Source organism: Emys orbicularis, chromosome 1 (genome assembly GCF_028017835.1).
Source record: "Emys orbicularis isolate rEmyOrb1 chromosome 1, rEmyOrb1.hap1, whole genome shotgun sequence".
NCBI classification, from domain to species: domain Eukaryota; kingdom Metazoa; phylum Chordata; order Testudines; family Emydidae; genus Emys; species Emys orbicularis.
Window position 1 is genome coordinate 32,556,458 of NC_088683.1, and position 15,652 is coordinate 32,572,109.

Genomic DNA, 15,652 nt, shown 5'->3' on the forward strand with positions numbered 1-15,652 from the left:
ATGATTGACAATACAATAAATTGTATGTAGTAGTGTAGCAACAGGATAAATAGGGGCTGGGGGAGGGAGAGAGGAGGAATATTTCCAGTTTACATGTATTTTTCAAAATATTCCCAGAGGGAACCATCTGATCCTTCACGCTGTCCCAACTGCCTACCTAGAATTAGAATTCAAACCTCGAGCTAATTAAGTTCCCTCACATGGGGCCTATTCTTCCTCTCTGTCTTCTCCCCCATCTGATTTCATTCTGAATTAGCTGCAATGCTAGGGCCATGCCTGGAGCTCTCATCTAGAGCCAGATTCTGATTTCATTTACAGTTGGGGTTGCCAATTTTGGCTGGATGTATACCTGGAGATTTAATCACTGGACATAATCTTTAATTAAAGATTAATCTTTTAATTCCTGGAGACTCCAGGCCAATCCTGGAGGGCTGGCAACAATATTTACAGAGGGGGTAATTCAGTGGAGTTATGCCTGGTTTTTTTTCTCTTCTCCCCACTCAAGAGTTTAGGCAGCTCCCAAGCACCTTCCCTCCCCCCTTCAGTTCCCCTTTTGTTCCTCTCTCTGTAGGTAAATCTAGAAGTGATACACTTGCAAAATCAGCAGCCCTGCTCTTTCTCTTCCCCCTCTGATGCTCCTCCTGCGTGGTCCTCGCAGTGTCTAGCGACGCACTGATGACCCCTGCGAAGGCCAATGCGTAGCCCTAGTTGAGCAGCCTTACGGCTCCATGAATCGGGTGCTGCCAGCACCGACCGGCCCCGTTCCTGGCGCACGTTCAGAGCGCGCCGCGCGGGGCTGGTGAAGGTCCAGAGGGATCAGCGGGTTCCCCAGCTCCTCGCAGCCAATGAGCGGCCGGCGGGGGCGGAGTTGGCGGCGGCGGATCACAGCGTGCGGCAGCTCTCGGTGCATTGAAGGAACCATCCTCTGGTGGAAGCCGGCGTCCGTCCGCCTCTGTCACAACAAGGGCGGCGAGGAAGGAGCCATGGGGCATGCCCGGGCTCCATGAACATCCCTCCTAGGAGGTCTTCCTCTTGGGCATGACCCAGCGCCAGAGCATCCCTGCTCCGCGGCGGTCCCTGCGGCTGTGCGACATGACCCAGCTGCTGCGTGCCGCAGCCGGGCGAGGGAAGTGGACCAGATCCAGCGCGGCCAAGAGGGCTGCGTGCCTGGTGGCTGCGGCATATGGGCTGAAAATCCTCTATCCCATCCTCCGCAAGCGCCTGCAGCAGACAGCCTGCGAAAAGGGCTTGCAGGCTGCCTGCCGGGCTGGAGGGGACGAGGAGCCGCTGCATTGCAGCCGGATCCGGGGCAGAGCCTCCCCGGCAGTGAATGCGGAATTTTTCAGGCAGCTGCTGGAACTTCGTAAGATCCTCTTCCCGAAGCTGGTGAGCGCCGAATCGGGCTGGCTTTGCCTCCACTCGGTGGCTCTGGTCTCCCGGACCTTCCTCTCCATCTACGTGGCCGGGCTGGATGGGAAGATCGTCAAGAGCATCGTGGAGAAGAAGCCCAGGAGCTTTGCCATCAAATTAATCAAGTGGCTCATGATTGCAATCCCTGCCACTTTTGTGAACAGCGCCATACGGTACCTGGAGTGCAAGTTGGCCCTAGCCTTCCGTACCCGCCTAGTGGATCATGCCTATGAGACCTACTTTGCCAATCAAACTTACTACAAGGTGATCAATATGGATGGGAGGCTGGCGAACCCCGACCAGTCCCTGACCGAGGACATCATGATGTTCTCCCAGTCGGTGGCACACCTGTACTCCAACCTGACCAAGCCCATCCTGGATGTGGTGCTGACATCCTACAGTCTTATCCAGACTGCCAGGTCCAGGGGAGCAAGCCCCATCGGGCCTACGCTGCTGGCAGGCCTGGTGGTGTATGCCACGGCGAGAGTACTGAAAGCGTGCTCGCCCAAATTTGGCAAGCTGGTCGCAGAGGAAGCTCATAGAAAGGGTTATCTGCGATACGTCCATTCACGGATTATAGCCAATGTGGAAGAGATCGCCTTCTACAGAGGACACAAGGTAAAATGGAAATAAAGGCAAGGACTAAAATCTGAGATGGTTCAGAACTGTTGCTGTACTACTAGATGTTGATCTACTGTAATAATGCTGGTCATGTGCCCTCACCCTCTCCCCCATGAGGGATATGAATTCCTCTGATTCCTAAACCTGTTTACGATATATACTCTCTCACATTGTATGGAGAGAGACAGAAGTACAGAGTATTTCCCATTTTATTTTTCTCAAAGTATTCTGAGCAGCATCACATTTCTCTAATAAATTTTAATTTCCCCCTTCTGTCTCATTTCCAAAAGGTGCCCTACCTTTTAACCTTTCCAGGCTCTTATTTCTCCCCTATTTTATTAACTAAGAATATTTAATGATACAGAAATACTTTTTCTCTAAATGCAAAAATCAGTAGCACACAGTAATCCAGAAGAAAACTTTGCTGTAGTTTAGATGGCAACACGGTCTTTGACATTGTCTTGTGTAGATAGCTAAGAAAAATTGTAGTCACTATAGTCCTAAAGTTGCTGAAATACAGTACAGTATTTAGGTTATCAGTTACATAAAAGTAACAGATAATTTAAAAATCAGCATATTGAAGACATTTTCAAAATTATATTGTGAGTTTTGACTGTAATGTGTTTAAAATGGCTTTTAAAAAAGTTTCCCATAATGTGAAAAAGAAAATTGTAAAATTTCACACTACCCTTTCAGTCAAAAGTATTAATAAGACAACATAAACATTTTATTTTTATAGTAGCAATGAGCACCAAAAATTGTCTGCAGCATTGCATTAACTGCAGCTAAATTAAACAGTAATTCAATTCTTTTTTTCCTATTCCAACTTTTGTGTGGGCTCAAATTGACTGCATTATGTCATACTGATTTGTCACTATTCTTGACTCGTTTCCTTGATGTACATTATCACTTCCTCTTGGCACATTGCTGAAAGACATGAAATACCAATTCAGGGTATGAATTCTGCAGATTTACTCAGGCAAAACTCTCATTGGAATAAATTGGAATTTTGTAGGCTTGAGTCCCCAAATGTTGCCTAGTTCATGCAGCGAGCAGCGGCCCCCAGGAGCCGGCCAACAGGGCTGCTAACAGGGGAGTTTAAGTGGGAGTGAGTCTCATTGGAGGAGAAGGTATCTGTACTTGCGTCTGTCTTTGTAGTGCTTGTATGTGTAGAGGCCTGTAGGGGCAGTGTGCTGAGCCCCGAGCCCTGAGTAGGGGCTCCGCCCTGATTAGGGGGCGGAGCTTGGCTGATTAGGGGGCCTATAAAAGAGGCCTCCCAGCCGAGCAGCGGCCCTAGCAGCGAGCAGCGGCCCCCAGGAGCCGGCCAACAGGGCTGCTAACAGGGGAGTTTAAGTGGGAGTGAGTCTCATTGGAGGAGAAGGTATCTGTACTTGCGTCTGTCTTTGTAGTGCTTGTATGTGTAGAGGCCTGTAGGGGCAGTGTGCTGAGCCCCGAGCCCTGAGTAGGGGCTCCGCCCTGATTAGGGGGCGGAGCTTGGCTGATTAGGGGGCCTATAAAAGAGGCCTCCCAGCCGAGCAGCGGCCCTAGCAGCGAGCAGCGGCCCCCAGGAGCCGGCCAACAGGGCTGCTAACAGGGGAGTTTAAGTGGGAGTGAGTCTCATTGGAGGAGAAGGTATCTGTACTTGCGTCTGTCTTTGTAGTGCTTGTATGTGTAGAGGCCTGTAGGGGCAGTGTGCTGAGCCCCGAGCCCTGAGTAGGGGCTCCGCCCTGATTAGGGGGCGGAGCTTGGCTGATTAGGGGGCCTATAAAAGAGGCCTCCCAGCCGAGCAGCGGCCCTAGCAGCGAGCAGCGGCCCCCAGGAGCCGGCCAACAGGGCTGCTAACAGGGGAGTTTAAGTGGGAGTGAGTCTCATTGGAGGAGAAGGTATCTGTACTTGCGTCTGTCTTTGTAGTGCTTGTATGTGTAGAGGCCTGTAGGGGCAGTGTGCTGAGCCCCGAGCCCTGAGTAGGGGCTCCGCCCTGATTAGGGGGCGGAGCTTGGCTGATTAGGGGGCCTATAAAAGAGGCCTCCCAGCCGAGCAGCGGCCCTAGCAGCGAGCAGCGGCCCCCAGGAGCCGGCCAACAGGGCTGCTAACAGGGGAGTTTAAGTGGGAGTGAGTCTCATTGGAGGAGAAGGTATCTGTACTTGCGTCTGTCTTTGTAGTGCTTGTATGTGTAGAGGCCTGTAGGGGCAGTGTGCTGAGCCCCGAGCCCTGAGTAGGGGCTCCGCCCTGATTAGGGGGCGGAGCTTGGCTGATTAGGGGGCCTATAAAAGAGGCCTCCCAGCCGAGCAGCGGCCCTAGCAGCGAGCAGCGGCCCCCAGGAGCCGGCCAACAGGGCTGCTAACAGGGGAGTTTAAGTGGGAGTGAGTCTCATTGGAGGAGAAGGTATCTGTACTTGCGTCTGTCTTTGTAGTGCTTGTATGTGTAGAGGCCTGTAGGGGCAGTGTGCTGAGCCCCGAGCCCTGAGTAGGGGCTCCGCCCTGATTAGGGGGCGGAGCTTGGCTGATTAGGGGGCCTATAAAAGAGGCCTCCCAGCCGAGCAGCGGCCCTAGCAGCGAGCAGCGGCCCCCAGGAGCCGGCCAACAGGGCTGCTAACAGGGGAGTTTAAGTGGGAGTGAGTCTCATTGGAGGAGAAGGTATCTGTACTTGCGTCTGTCTTTGTAGTGCTTGTATGTGTAGAGGCCTGTAGGGGCAGTGTGCTGAGCCCCGAGCCCTGAGTAGGGGCTCCGCCCTGATTAGGGGGCGGAGCTTGGCTGATTAGGGGGCCTATAAAAGAGGCCTCCCAGCCGAGCAGCGGCCCTAGCAGCGAGCAGCGGCCCCCAGGAGCCGGCCAACAGGGCTGCTAACAGGGGAGTTTAAGTGGGAGTGAGTCTCATTGGAGGAGAAGGTATCTGTACTTGCGTCTGTCTTTGTAGTGCTTGTATGTGTAGAGGCCTGTAGGGGCAGTGTGCTGAGCCCCGAGCCCTGAGTAGGGGCTCCGCCCTGATTAGGGGGCGGAGCTTGGCTGATTAGGGGGCCTATAAAAGAGGCCTCCCAGCCGAGCAGCGGCCCTAGCAGCGAGCAGCGGCCCCCAGGAGCCGGCCAACAGGGCTGCTAACAGGGGAGTTTAAGTGGGAGTGAGTCTCATTGGAGGAGAAGGTATCTGTACTTGCGTCTGTCTTTGTAGTGCTTGTATGTGTAGAGGCCTGTAGGGGCAGTGTGCTGAGCCCCGAGCCCTGAGTAGGGGCTCCGCCCTGATTAGGGGGCGGAGCTTGGCTGATTAGGGGGCCTATAAAAGAGGCCTCCCAGCCGAGCAGCGGCCCTAGCAGCGAGCAGCGGCCCCCAGGAGCCGGCCAACAGGGCTGCTAACAGGGGAGTTTAAGTGGGAGTGAGTCTCATTGGAGGAGAAGGTATCTGTACTTGCGTCTGTCTTTGTAGTGCTTGTATGTGTAGAGGCCTGTAGGGGCAGTGTGCTGAGCCCCGAGCCCTGAGTAGGGGCTCCGCCCTGATTAGGGGGCGGAGCTTGGCTGATTAGGGGGCCTATAAAAGAGGCCTCCCAGCCGAGCAGCGGCCCTAGCAGCGAGCAGCGGCCCCCAGGAGCCGGCCAACAGGGCTGCTAACAGGGGAGTTTAAGTGGGAGTGAGTCTCATTGGAGGAGAAGGTATCTGTACTTGCGTCTGTCTTTGTAGTGCTTGTATGTGTAGAGGCCTGTAGGGGCAGTGTGCTGAGCCCCGAGCCCTGAGTAGGGGCTCCGCCCTGATTAGGGGGCGGAGCTTGGCTGATTAGGGGGCCTATAAAAGAGGCCTCCCAGCCGAGCAGCGGCCCTAGCAGCGAGCAGCGGCCCCCAGGAGCCGGCCAACAGGGCTGCTAACAGGGGAGTTTAAGTGGGAGTGAGTCTCATTGGAGGAGAAGGTATCTGTACTTGCGTCTGTCTTTGTAGTGCTTGTATGTGTAGAGGCCTGTAGGGGCAGTGTGCTGAGCCCCGAGCCCTGAGTAGGGGCTCCGCCCTGATTAGGGGGCGGAGCTTGGCTGATTAGGGGGCCTATAAAAGAGGCCTCCCAGCCGAGCAGCGGCCCTAGCAGCGAGCAGCGGCCCCCAGGAGCCGGCCAACAGGGCTGCTAACAGGGGAGTTTAAGTGGGAGTGAGTCTCATTGGAGGAGAAGGTATCTGTACTTGCGTCTGTCTTTGTAGTGCTTGTATGTGTAGAGGCCTGTAGGGGCAGTGTGCTGAGCCCCGAGCCCTGAGTAGGGGCTCCGCCCTGATTAGGGGGCGGAGCTTGGCTGATTAGGGGGCCTATAAAAGAGGCCTCCCAGCCGAGCAGCGGCCCTAGCAGCGAGCAGCGGCCCCCAGGAGCCGGCCAACAGGGCTGCTAACAGGGGAGTTTAAGTGGGAGTGAGTCTCATTGGAGGAGAAGGTATCTGTACTTGCGTCTGTCTTTGTAGTGCTTGTATGTGTAGAGGCCTGTAGGGGCAGTGTGCTGAGCCCCGAGCCCTGAGTAGGGGCTCCGCCCTGATTAGGGGGCGGAGCTTGGCTGATTAGGGGGCCTATAAAAGAGGCCTCCCAGCCGAGCAGCGGCCCTAGCAGCGAGCAGCGGCCCCCAGGAGCCGGCCAACAGGGCTGCTAACAGGGGAGTTTAAGTGGGAGTGAGTCTCATTGGAGGAGAAGGTATCTGTACTTGCGTCTGTCTTTGTAGTGCTTGTATGTGTAGAGGCCTGTAGGGGCAGTGTGCTGAGCCCCGAGCCCTGAGTAGGGGCTCCGCCCTGATTAGGGGGCGGAGCTTGGCTGATTAGGGGGCCTATAAAAGAGGCCTCCCAGCCGAGCAGCGGCCCTAGCAGCGAGCAGCGGCCCCCAGGAGCCGGCCAACAGGGCTGCTAACAGGGGAGTTTAAGTGGGAGTGAGTCTCATTGGAGGAGAAGGTATCTGTACTTGCGTCTGTCTTTGTAGTGCTTGTATGTGTAGAGGCCTGTAGGGGCAGTGTGCTGAGCCCCGAGCCCTGAGTAGGGGCTCCGCCCTGATTAGGGGGCGGAGCTTGGCTGATTAGGGGGCCTATAAAAGAGGCCTCCCAGCCGAGCAGCGGCCCTAGCAGCGAGCAGCGGCCCCCAGGAGCCGGCCAACAGGGCTGCTAACAGGGGAGTTTAAGTGGGAGTGAGTCTCATTGGAGGAGAAGGTATCTGTACTTGCGTCTGTCTTTGTAGTGCTTGTATGTGTAGAGGCCTGTAGGGGCAGTGTGCTGAGCCCCGAGCCCTGAGTAGGGGCTCCGCCCTGATTAGGGGGCGGAGCTTGGCTGATTAGGGGGCCTATAAAAGAGGCCTCCCAGCCGAGCAGCGGCCCTAGCAGCGAGCAGCGGCCCCCAGGAGCCGGCCAACAGGGCTGCTAACAGGGGAGTTTAAGTGGGAGTGAGTCTCATTGGAGGAGAAGGTATCTGTACTTGCGTCTGTCTTTGTAGTGCTTGTATGTGTAGAGGCCTGTAGGGGCAGTGTGCTGAGCCCCGAGCCCTGAGTAGGGGCTCCGCCCTGATTAGGGGGCGGAGCTTGGCTGATTAGGGGGCCTATAAAAGAGGCCTCCCAGCCGAGCAGCGGCCCTAGCAGCGAGCAGCGGCCCCCAGGAGCCGGCCAACAGGGCTGCTAACAGGGGAGTTTAAGTGGGAGTGAGTCTCATTGGAGGAGAAGGTATCTGTACTTGCGTCTGTCTTTGTAGTGCTTGTATGTGTAGAGGCCTGTAGGGGCAGTGTGCTGAGCCCCGAGCCCTGAGTAGGGGCTCCGCCCTGATTAGGGGGCGGAGCTTGGCTGATTAGGGGGCCTATAAAAGAGGCCTCCCAGCCGAGCAGCGGCCCTAGCAGCGAGCAGCGGCCCCCAGGAGCCGGCCAACAGGGCTGCTAACAGGGGAGTTTAAGTGGGAGTGAGTCTCATTGGAGGAGAAGGTATCTGTACTTGCGTCTGTCTTTGTAGTGCTTGTATGTGTAGAGGCCTGTAGGGGCAGTGTGCTGAGCCCCGAGCCCTGAGTAGGGGCTCCGCCCTGATTAGGGGGCGGAGCTTGGCTGATTAGGGGGCCTATAAAAGAGGCCTCCCAGCCGAGCAGCGGCCCTAGCAGCGAGCAGCGGCCCCCAGGAGCCGGCCAACAGGGCTGCTAACAGGGGAGTTTAAGTGGGAGTGAGTCTCATTGGAGGAGAAGGTATCTGTACTTGCGTCTGTCTTTGTAGTGCTTGTATGTGTAGAGGCCTGTAGGGGCAGTGTGCTGAGCCCCGAGCCCTGAGTAGGGGCTCCGCCCTGATTAGGGGGCGGAGCTTGGCTGATTAGGGGGCCTATAAAAGAGGCCTCCCAGCCGAGCAGCGGCCCTAGCAGCGAGCAGCGGCCCCCAGGAGCCGGCCAACAGGGCTGCTAACAGGGGAGTTTAAGTGGGAGTGAGTCTCATTGGAGGAGAAGGTATCTGTACTTGCGTCTGTCTTTGTAGTGCTTGTATGTGTAGAGGCCTGTAGGGGCAGTGTGCTGAGCCCCGAGCCCTGAGTAGGGGCTCCGCCCTGATTAGGGGGCGGAGCTTGGCTGATTAGGGGGCCTATAAAAGAGGCCTCCCAGCCGAGCAGCGGCCCTAGCAGCGAGCAGCGGCCCCCAGGAGCCGGCCAACAGGGCTGCTAACAGGGGAGTTTAAGTGGGAGTGAGTCTCATTGGAGGAGAAGGTATCTGTACTTGCGTCTGTCTTTGTAGTGCTTGTATGTGTAGAGGCCTGTAGGGGCAGTGTGCTGAGCCCCGAGCCCTGAGTAGGGGCTCCGCCCTGATTAGGGGGCGGAGCTTGGCTGATTAGGGGGCCTATAAAAGAGGCCTCCCAGCCGAGCAGCGGCCCTAGCAGCGAGCAGCGGCCCCCAGGAGCCGGCCAACAGGGCTGCTAACAGGGGAGTTTAAGTGGGAGTGAGTCTCATTGGAGGAGAAGGTATCTGTACTTGCGTCTGTCTTTGTAGTGCTTGTATGTGTAGAGGCCTGTAGGGGCAGTGTGCTGAGCCCCGAGCCCTGAGTAGGGGCTCCGCCCTGATTAGGGGGCGGAGCTTGGCTGATTAGGGGGCCTATAAAAGAGGCCTCCCAGCCGAGCAGCGGCCCTAGCAGCGAGCAGCGGCCCCCAGGAGCCGGCCAACAGGGCTGCTAACAGGGGAGTTTAAGTGGGAGTGAGTCTCATTGGAGGAGAAGGTATCTGTACTTGCGTCTGTCTTTGTAGTGCTTGTATGTGTAGAGGCCTGTAGGGGCAGTGTGCTGAGCCCCGAGCCCTGAGTAGGGGCTCCGCCCTGATTAGGGGGCGGAGCTTGGCTGATTAGGGGGCCTATAAAAGAGGCCTCCCAGCCGAGCAGCGGCCCTAGCAGCGAGCAGCGGCCCCCAGGAGCCGGCCAACAGGGCTGCTAACAGGGGAGTTTAAGTGGGAGTGAGTCTCATTGGAGGAGAAGGTATCTGTACTTGCGTCTGTCTTTGTAGTGCTTGTATGTGTAGAGGCCTGTAGGGGCAGTGTGCTGAGCCCCGAGCCCTGAGTAGGGGCTCCGCCCTGATTAGGGGGCGGAGCTTGGCTGATTAGGGGGCCTATAAAAGAGGCCTCCCAGCCGAGCAGCGGCCCTAGCAGCGAGCAGCGGCCCCCAGGAGCCGGCCAACAGGGCTGCTAACAGGGGAGTTTAAGTGGGAGTGAGTCTCATTGGAGGAGAAGGTATCTGTACTTGCGTCTGTCTTTGTAGTGCTTGTATGTGTAGAGGCCTGTAGGGGCAGTGTGCTGAGCCCCGAGCCCTGAGTAGGGGCTCCGCCCTGATTAGGGGGCGGAGCTTGGCTGATTAGGGGGCCTATAAAAGAGGCCTCCCAGCCGAGCAGCGGCCCTAGCAGCGAGCAGCGGCCCCCAGGAGCCGGCCAACAGGGCTGCTAACAGGGGAGTTTAAGTGGGAGTGAGTCTCATTGGAGGAGAAGGTATCTGTACTTGCGTCTGTCTTTGTAGTGCTTGTATGTGTAGAGGCCTGTAGGGGCAGTGTGCTGAGCCCCGAGCCCTGAGTAGGGGCTCCGCCCTGATTAGGGGGCGGAGCTTGGCTGATTAGGGGGCCTATAAAAGAGGCCTCCCAGCCGAGCAGCGGCCCTAGCAGCGAGCAGCGGCCCCCAGGAGCCGGCCAACAGGGCTGCTAACAGGGGAGTTTAAGTGGGAGTGAGTCTCATTGGAGGAGAAGGTATCTGTACTTGCGTCTGTCTTTGTAGTGCTTGTATGTGTAGAGGCCTGTAGGGGCAGTGTGCTGAGCCCCGAGCCCTGAGTAGGGGCTCCGCCCTGATTAGGGGGCGGAGCTTGGCTGATTAGGGGGCCTATAAAAGAGGCCTCCCAGCCGAGCAGCGGCCCTAGCAGCGAGCAGCGGCCCCCAGGAGCCGGCCAACAGGGCTGCTAACAGGGGAGTTTAAGTGGGAGTGAGTCTCATTGGAGGAGAAGGTATCTGTACTTGCGTCTGTCTTTGTAGTGCTTGTATGTGTAGAGGCCTGTAGGGGCAGTGTGCTGAGCCCCGAGCCCTGAGTAGGGGCTCCGCCCTGATTAGGGGGCGGAGCTTGGCTGATTAGGGGGCCTATAAAAGAGGCCTCCCAGCCGAGCAGCGGCCCTAGCAGCGAGCAGCGGCCCCCAGGAGCCGGCCAACAGGGCTGCTAACAGGGGAGTTTAAGTGGGAGTGAGTCTCATTGGAGGAGAAGGTATCTGTACTTGCGTCTGTCTTTGTAGTGCTTGTATGTGTAGAGGCCTGTAGGGGCAGTGTGCTGAGCCCCGAGCCCTGAGTAGGGGCTCCGCCCTGATTAGGGGGCGGAGCTTGGCTGATTAGGGGGCCTATAAAAGAGGCCTCCCAGCCGAGCAGCGGCCCTAGCAGCGAGCAGCGGCCCCCAGGAGCCGGCCAACAGGGCTGCTAACAGGGGAGTTTAAGTGGGAGTGAGTCTCATTGGAGGAGAAGGTATCTGTACTTGCGTCTGTCTTTGTAGTGCTTGTATGTGTAGAGGCCTGTAGGGGCAGTGTGCTGAGCCCCGAGCCCTGAGTAGGGGCTCCGCCCTGATTAGGGGGCGGAGCTTGGCTGATTAGGGGGCCTATAAAAGAGGCCTCCCAGCCGAGCAGCGGCCCTAGCAGCGAGCAGCGGCCCCCAGGAGCCGGCCAACAGGGCTGCTAACAGGGGAGTTTAAGTGGGAGTGAGTCTCATTGGAGGAGAAGGTATCTGTACTTGCGTCTGTCTTTGTAGTGCTTGTATGTGTAGAGGCCTGTAGGGGCAGTGTGCTGAGCCCCGAGCCCTGAGTAGGGGCTCCGCCCTGATTAGGGGGCGGAGCTTGGCTGATTAGGGGGCCTATAAAAGAGGCCTCCCAGCCGAGCAGCGGCCCTAGCAGCGAGCAGCGGCCCCCAGGAGCCGGCCAACAGGGCTGCTAACAGGGGAGTTTAAGTGGGAGTGAGTCTCATTGGAGGAGAAGGTATCTGTACTTGCGTCTGTCTTTGTAGTGCTTGTATGTGTAGAGGCCTGTAGGGGCAGTGTGCTGAGCCCCGAGCCCTGAGTAGGGGCTCCGCCCTGATTAGGGGGCGGAGCTTGGCTGATTAGGGGGCCTATAAAAGAGGCCTCCCAGCCGAGCAGCGGCCCTAGCAGCGAGCAGCGGCCCCCAGGAGCCGGCCAACAGGGCTGCTAACAGGGGAGTTTAAGTGGGAGTGAGTCTCATTGGAGGAGAAGGTATCTGTACTTGCGTCTGTCTTTGTAGTGCTTGTATGTGTAGAGGCCTGTAGGGGCAGTGTGCTGAGCCCCGAGCCCTGAGTAGGGGCTCCGCCCTGATTAGGGGGCGGAGCTTGGCTGATTAGGGGGCCTATAAAAGAGGCCTCCCAGCCGAGCAGCGGCCCTAGCAGCGAGCAGCGGCCCCCAGGAGCCGGCCAACAGGGCTGCTAACAGGGGAGTTTAAGTGGGAGTGAGTCTCATTGGAGGAGAAGGTATCTGTACTTGCGTCTGTCTTTGTAGTGCTTGTATGTGTAGAGGCCTGTAGGGGCAGTGTGCTGAGCCCCGAGCCCTGAGTAGGGGCTCCGCCCTGATTAGGGGGCGGAGCTTGGCTGATTAGGGGGCCTATAAAAGAGGCCTCCCAGCCGAGCAGCGGCCCTAGCAGCGAGCAGCGGCCCCCAGGAGCCGGCCAACAGGGCTGCTAACAGGGGAGTTTAAGTGGGAGTGAGTCTCATTGGAGGAGAAGGTATCTGTACTTGCGTCTGTCTTTGTAGTGCTTGTATGTGTAGAGGCCTGTAGGGGCAGTGTGCTGAGCCCCGAGCCCTGAGTAGGGGCTCCGCCCTGATTAGGGGGCGGAGCTTGGCTGATTAGGGGGCCTATAAAAGAGGCCTCCCAGCCGAGCAGCGGCCCTAGCAGCGAGCAGCGGCCCCCAGGAGCCGGCCAACAGGGCTGCTAACAGGGGAGTTTAAGTGGGAGTGAGTCTCATTGGAGGAGAAGGTATCTGTACTTGCGTCTGTCTTTGTAGTGCTTGTATGTGTAGAGGCCTGTAGGGGCAGTGTGCTGAGCCCCGAGCCCTGAGTAGGGGCTCCGCCCTGATTAGGGGGCGGAGCTTGGCTGATTAGGGGGCCTATAAAAGAGGCCTCCCAGCCGAGCAGCGGCCCTAGCAGCGAGCAGCGGCCCCCAGGAGCCGGCCAACAGGGCTGCTAACAGGGGAGTTTAAGTGGGAGTGAGTCTCATTGGAGGAGAAGGTATCTGTACTTGCGTCTGTCTTTGTAGTGCTTGTATGTGTAGAGGCCTGTAGGGGCAGTGTGCTGAGCCCCGAGCCCTGAGTAGGGGCTCCGCCCTGATTAGGGGGCGGAGCTTGGCTGATTAGGGGGCCTATAAAAGAGGCCTCCCAGCCGAGCAGCGGCCCTAGCAGCGAGCAGCGGCCCCCAGGAGCCGGCCAACAGGGCTGCTAACAGGGGAGTTTAAGTGGGAGTGAGTCTCATTGGAGGAGAAGGTATCTGTACTTGCGTCTGTCTTTGTAGTGCTTGTATGTGTAGAGGCCTGTAGGGGCAGTGTGCTGAGCCCCGAGCCCTGAGTAGGGGCTCCGCCCTGATTAGGGGGCGGAGCTTGGCTGATTAGGGGGCCTATAAAAGAGGCCTCCCAGCCGAGCAGCGGCCCTAGCAGCGAGCAGCGGCCCCCAGGAGCCGGCCAACAGGGCTGCTAACAGGGGAGTTTAAGTGGGAGTGAGTCTCATTGGAGGAGAAGGTATCTGTACTTGCGTCTGTCTTTGTAGTGCTTGTATGTGTAGAGGCCTGTAGGGGCAGTGTGCTGAGCCCCGAGCCCTGAGTAGGGGCTCCGCCCTGATTAGGGGGCGGAGCTTGGCTGATTAGGGGGCCTATAAAAGAGGCCTCCCAGCCGAGCAGCGGCCCTAGCAGCGAGCAGCGGCCCCCAGGAGCCGGCCAACAGGGCTGCTAACAGGGGAGTTTAAGTGGGAGTGAGTCTCATTGGAGGAGAAGGTATCTGTACTTGCGTCTGTCTTTGTAGTGCTTGTATGTGTAGAGGCCTGTAGGGGCAGTGTGCTGAGCCCCGAGCCCTGAGTAGGGGCTCCGCCCTGATTAGGGGGCGGAGCTTGGCTGATTAGGGGGCCTATAAAAGAGGCCTCCCAGCCGAGCAGCGGCCCTAGCAGCGAGCAGCGGCCCCCAGGAGCCGGCCAACAGGGCTGCTAACAGGGGAGTTTAAGTGGGAGTGAGTCTCATTGGAGGAGAAGGTATCTGTACTTGCGTCTGTCTTTGTAGTGCTTGTATGTGTAGAGGCCTGTAGGGGCAGTGTGCTGAGCCCCGAGCCCTGAGTAGGGGCTCCGCCCTGATTAGGGGGCGGAGCTTGGCTGATTAGGGGGCCTATAAAAGAGGCCTCCCAGCCGAGCAGCGGCCCTAGCAGCGAGCAGCGGCCCCCAGGAGCCGGCCAACAGGGCTGCTAACAGGGGAGTTTAAGTGGGAGTGAGTCTCATTGGAGGAGAAGGTATCTGTACTTGCGTCTGTCTTTGTAGTGCTTGTATGTGTAGAGGCCTGTAGGGGCAGTGTGCTGAGCCCGAGCCCTGAGTAGGGGCTCCGCCCTGATTAGGGGGCGGAGCTTGGCTGATTAGGGGGCCTATAAAAGAGGCCTCCCAGCCGAGCAGCGGCCCTAGCAGCGAGCAGCGGCCCCCAGGAGCCGGCCAACAGGGCTGCTAACAGGGGAGTTTAAGTGGGAGTGAGTCTCATTGGAGGAGAAGGTATCTGTACTTGCGTCTGTCTTTGTAGTGCTTGTATGTGTAGAGGCCTGTAGGGGCAGTGTGCTGAGCCCCGAGCCCTGAGTAGGGGCTCCGCCCTGATTAGGGGGCGGAGCTTGGCTGATTAGGGGGCCTATAAAAGAGGCCTCCCAGCCGAGCAGCGGCCCTAGCAGCGAGCAGCGGCCCCCCAGGAGCCGGCCAACAGGGCTGCTAACAGGGGAGTTTAAGTGGGAGTGAGTCTCATTGGAGGAGAAGGTATCTGTACTTGCGTCTGTCTTTGTAGTGCTTGTATGTGTAGAGGCCTGTAGGGGCAGTGTGCTGAGCCCCGAGCCCTGAGTAGGGGCTCCGCCCTGATTAGGGGGCGGAGCTTGGCTGATTAGGGGGCCTATAAAAGAGGCCTCCCAGCCGAGCAGCGGCCCTAGCAGCGAGCAGCGGCCCCCAGGAGCCGGCCAACAGGGCTGCTAACAGGGGAGTTTAAGTGGGAGTGAGTCTCATTGGAGGAGAAGGTATCTGTACTTGCGTCTGTCTTTGTAGTGCTTGTATGTGTAGAGGCCTGTAGGGGCAGTGTGCTGAGCCCCGAGCCCTGAGTAGGGGCTCCGCCCTGATTAGGGGGCGGAGCTTGGCTGATTAGGGGGCCTATAAAAGAGGCCTCCCAGCCGAGCAGCGGCCCTAGCAGCGAGCAGCGGCCCCCAGGAGCCGGCCAACAGGGCTGCTAACAGGGGAGTTTAAGTGGGAGTGAGTCTCATTGGAGGAGAAGGTATCTGTACTTGCGTCTGTCTTTGTAGTGCTTGTATGTGTAGAGGCCTGTAGGGGCAGTGTGCTGAGCCCCGAGCCCTGAGTAGGGGCTCCGCCCTGATTAGGGGGCGGAGCTTGGCTGATTAGGGGGCCTATAAAAGAGGCCTCCCAGCCGAGCAGCGGCCCTAGCAGCGAGCAGCGGCCCCCAGGAGCCGGCCAACAGGGCTGCTAACAGGGGAGTTTAAGTGGGAGTGAGTCTCATTGGAGGAGAAGGTATCTGTACTTGCGTCTGTCTTTGTAGTGCTTGTATGTGTAGAGGCCTGTAGGGGCAGTGTGCTGAGCCCCGAGCCCTGAGTAGGGGCTCCGCCCTGATTAGGGGGCGGAGCTTGGCTGATTAGGGGGCCTATAAAAGAGGCCTCCCAGCCGAGCAGCGGCCCTAGCAGCGAGCAGCGGCCCCCAGGAGCCGGCCAACAGGGCTGCTAACAGGGGAGTTTAAGTGGGAGTGAGTCTCATTGGAGGAGAAGGTATCTGTACTTGCGTCTGTCTTTGTAGTGCTTGTATGTGTAGAGGCCTGTAGGGGCAGTGTGCTGAGCCCCGAGCCCTGAGTAGGGGCTCCGCCCTGATTAGGGGGCGGAGCTTGGCTGATTAGGGGGCCTATAAAAGAGGCCTCCCAGCCGAGCAGCGGCCCTAGCAGCGAGCAGCGGCCCCCAGGAGCC

At 58.1% G+C, this 15,652-nt stretch overlaps 1 protein-coding gene across 2 annotated transcripts in view; it reads left to right on the top strand.

Moving 5' to 3' along the window:
- Window positions 1–1,038: 1,038 nt before the first annotated feature.
- The window catches only part of ABCD2 (ATP binding cassette subfamily D member 2), an 85,687-nt gene continuing 71,073 nt past the window's right edge, over window positions 1,039–15,652 (top strand). Inside the window, exon 1 of one of the 2 annotated variants that reach the window (XM_065419412.1) lies at window positions 1,039–2,028. In XM_065419412.1, the coding sequence (XP_065275484.1) occupies window positions 1,039–2,028 (990 nt within the window). The remainder of the gene's footprint in view (window positions 2,029–15,652) is intronic. The other variant, XM_065419420.1, reaches the window with a different exon arrangement.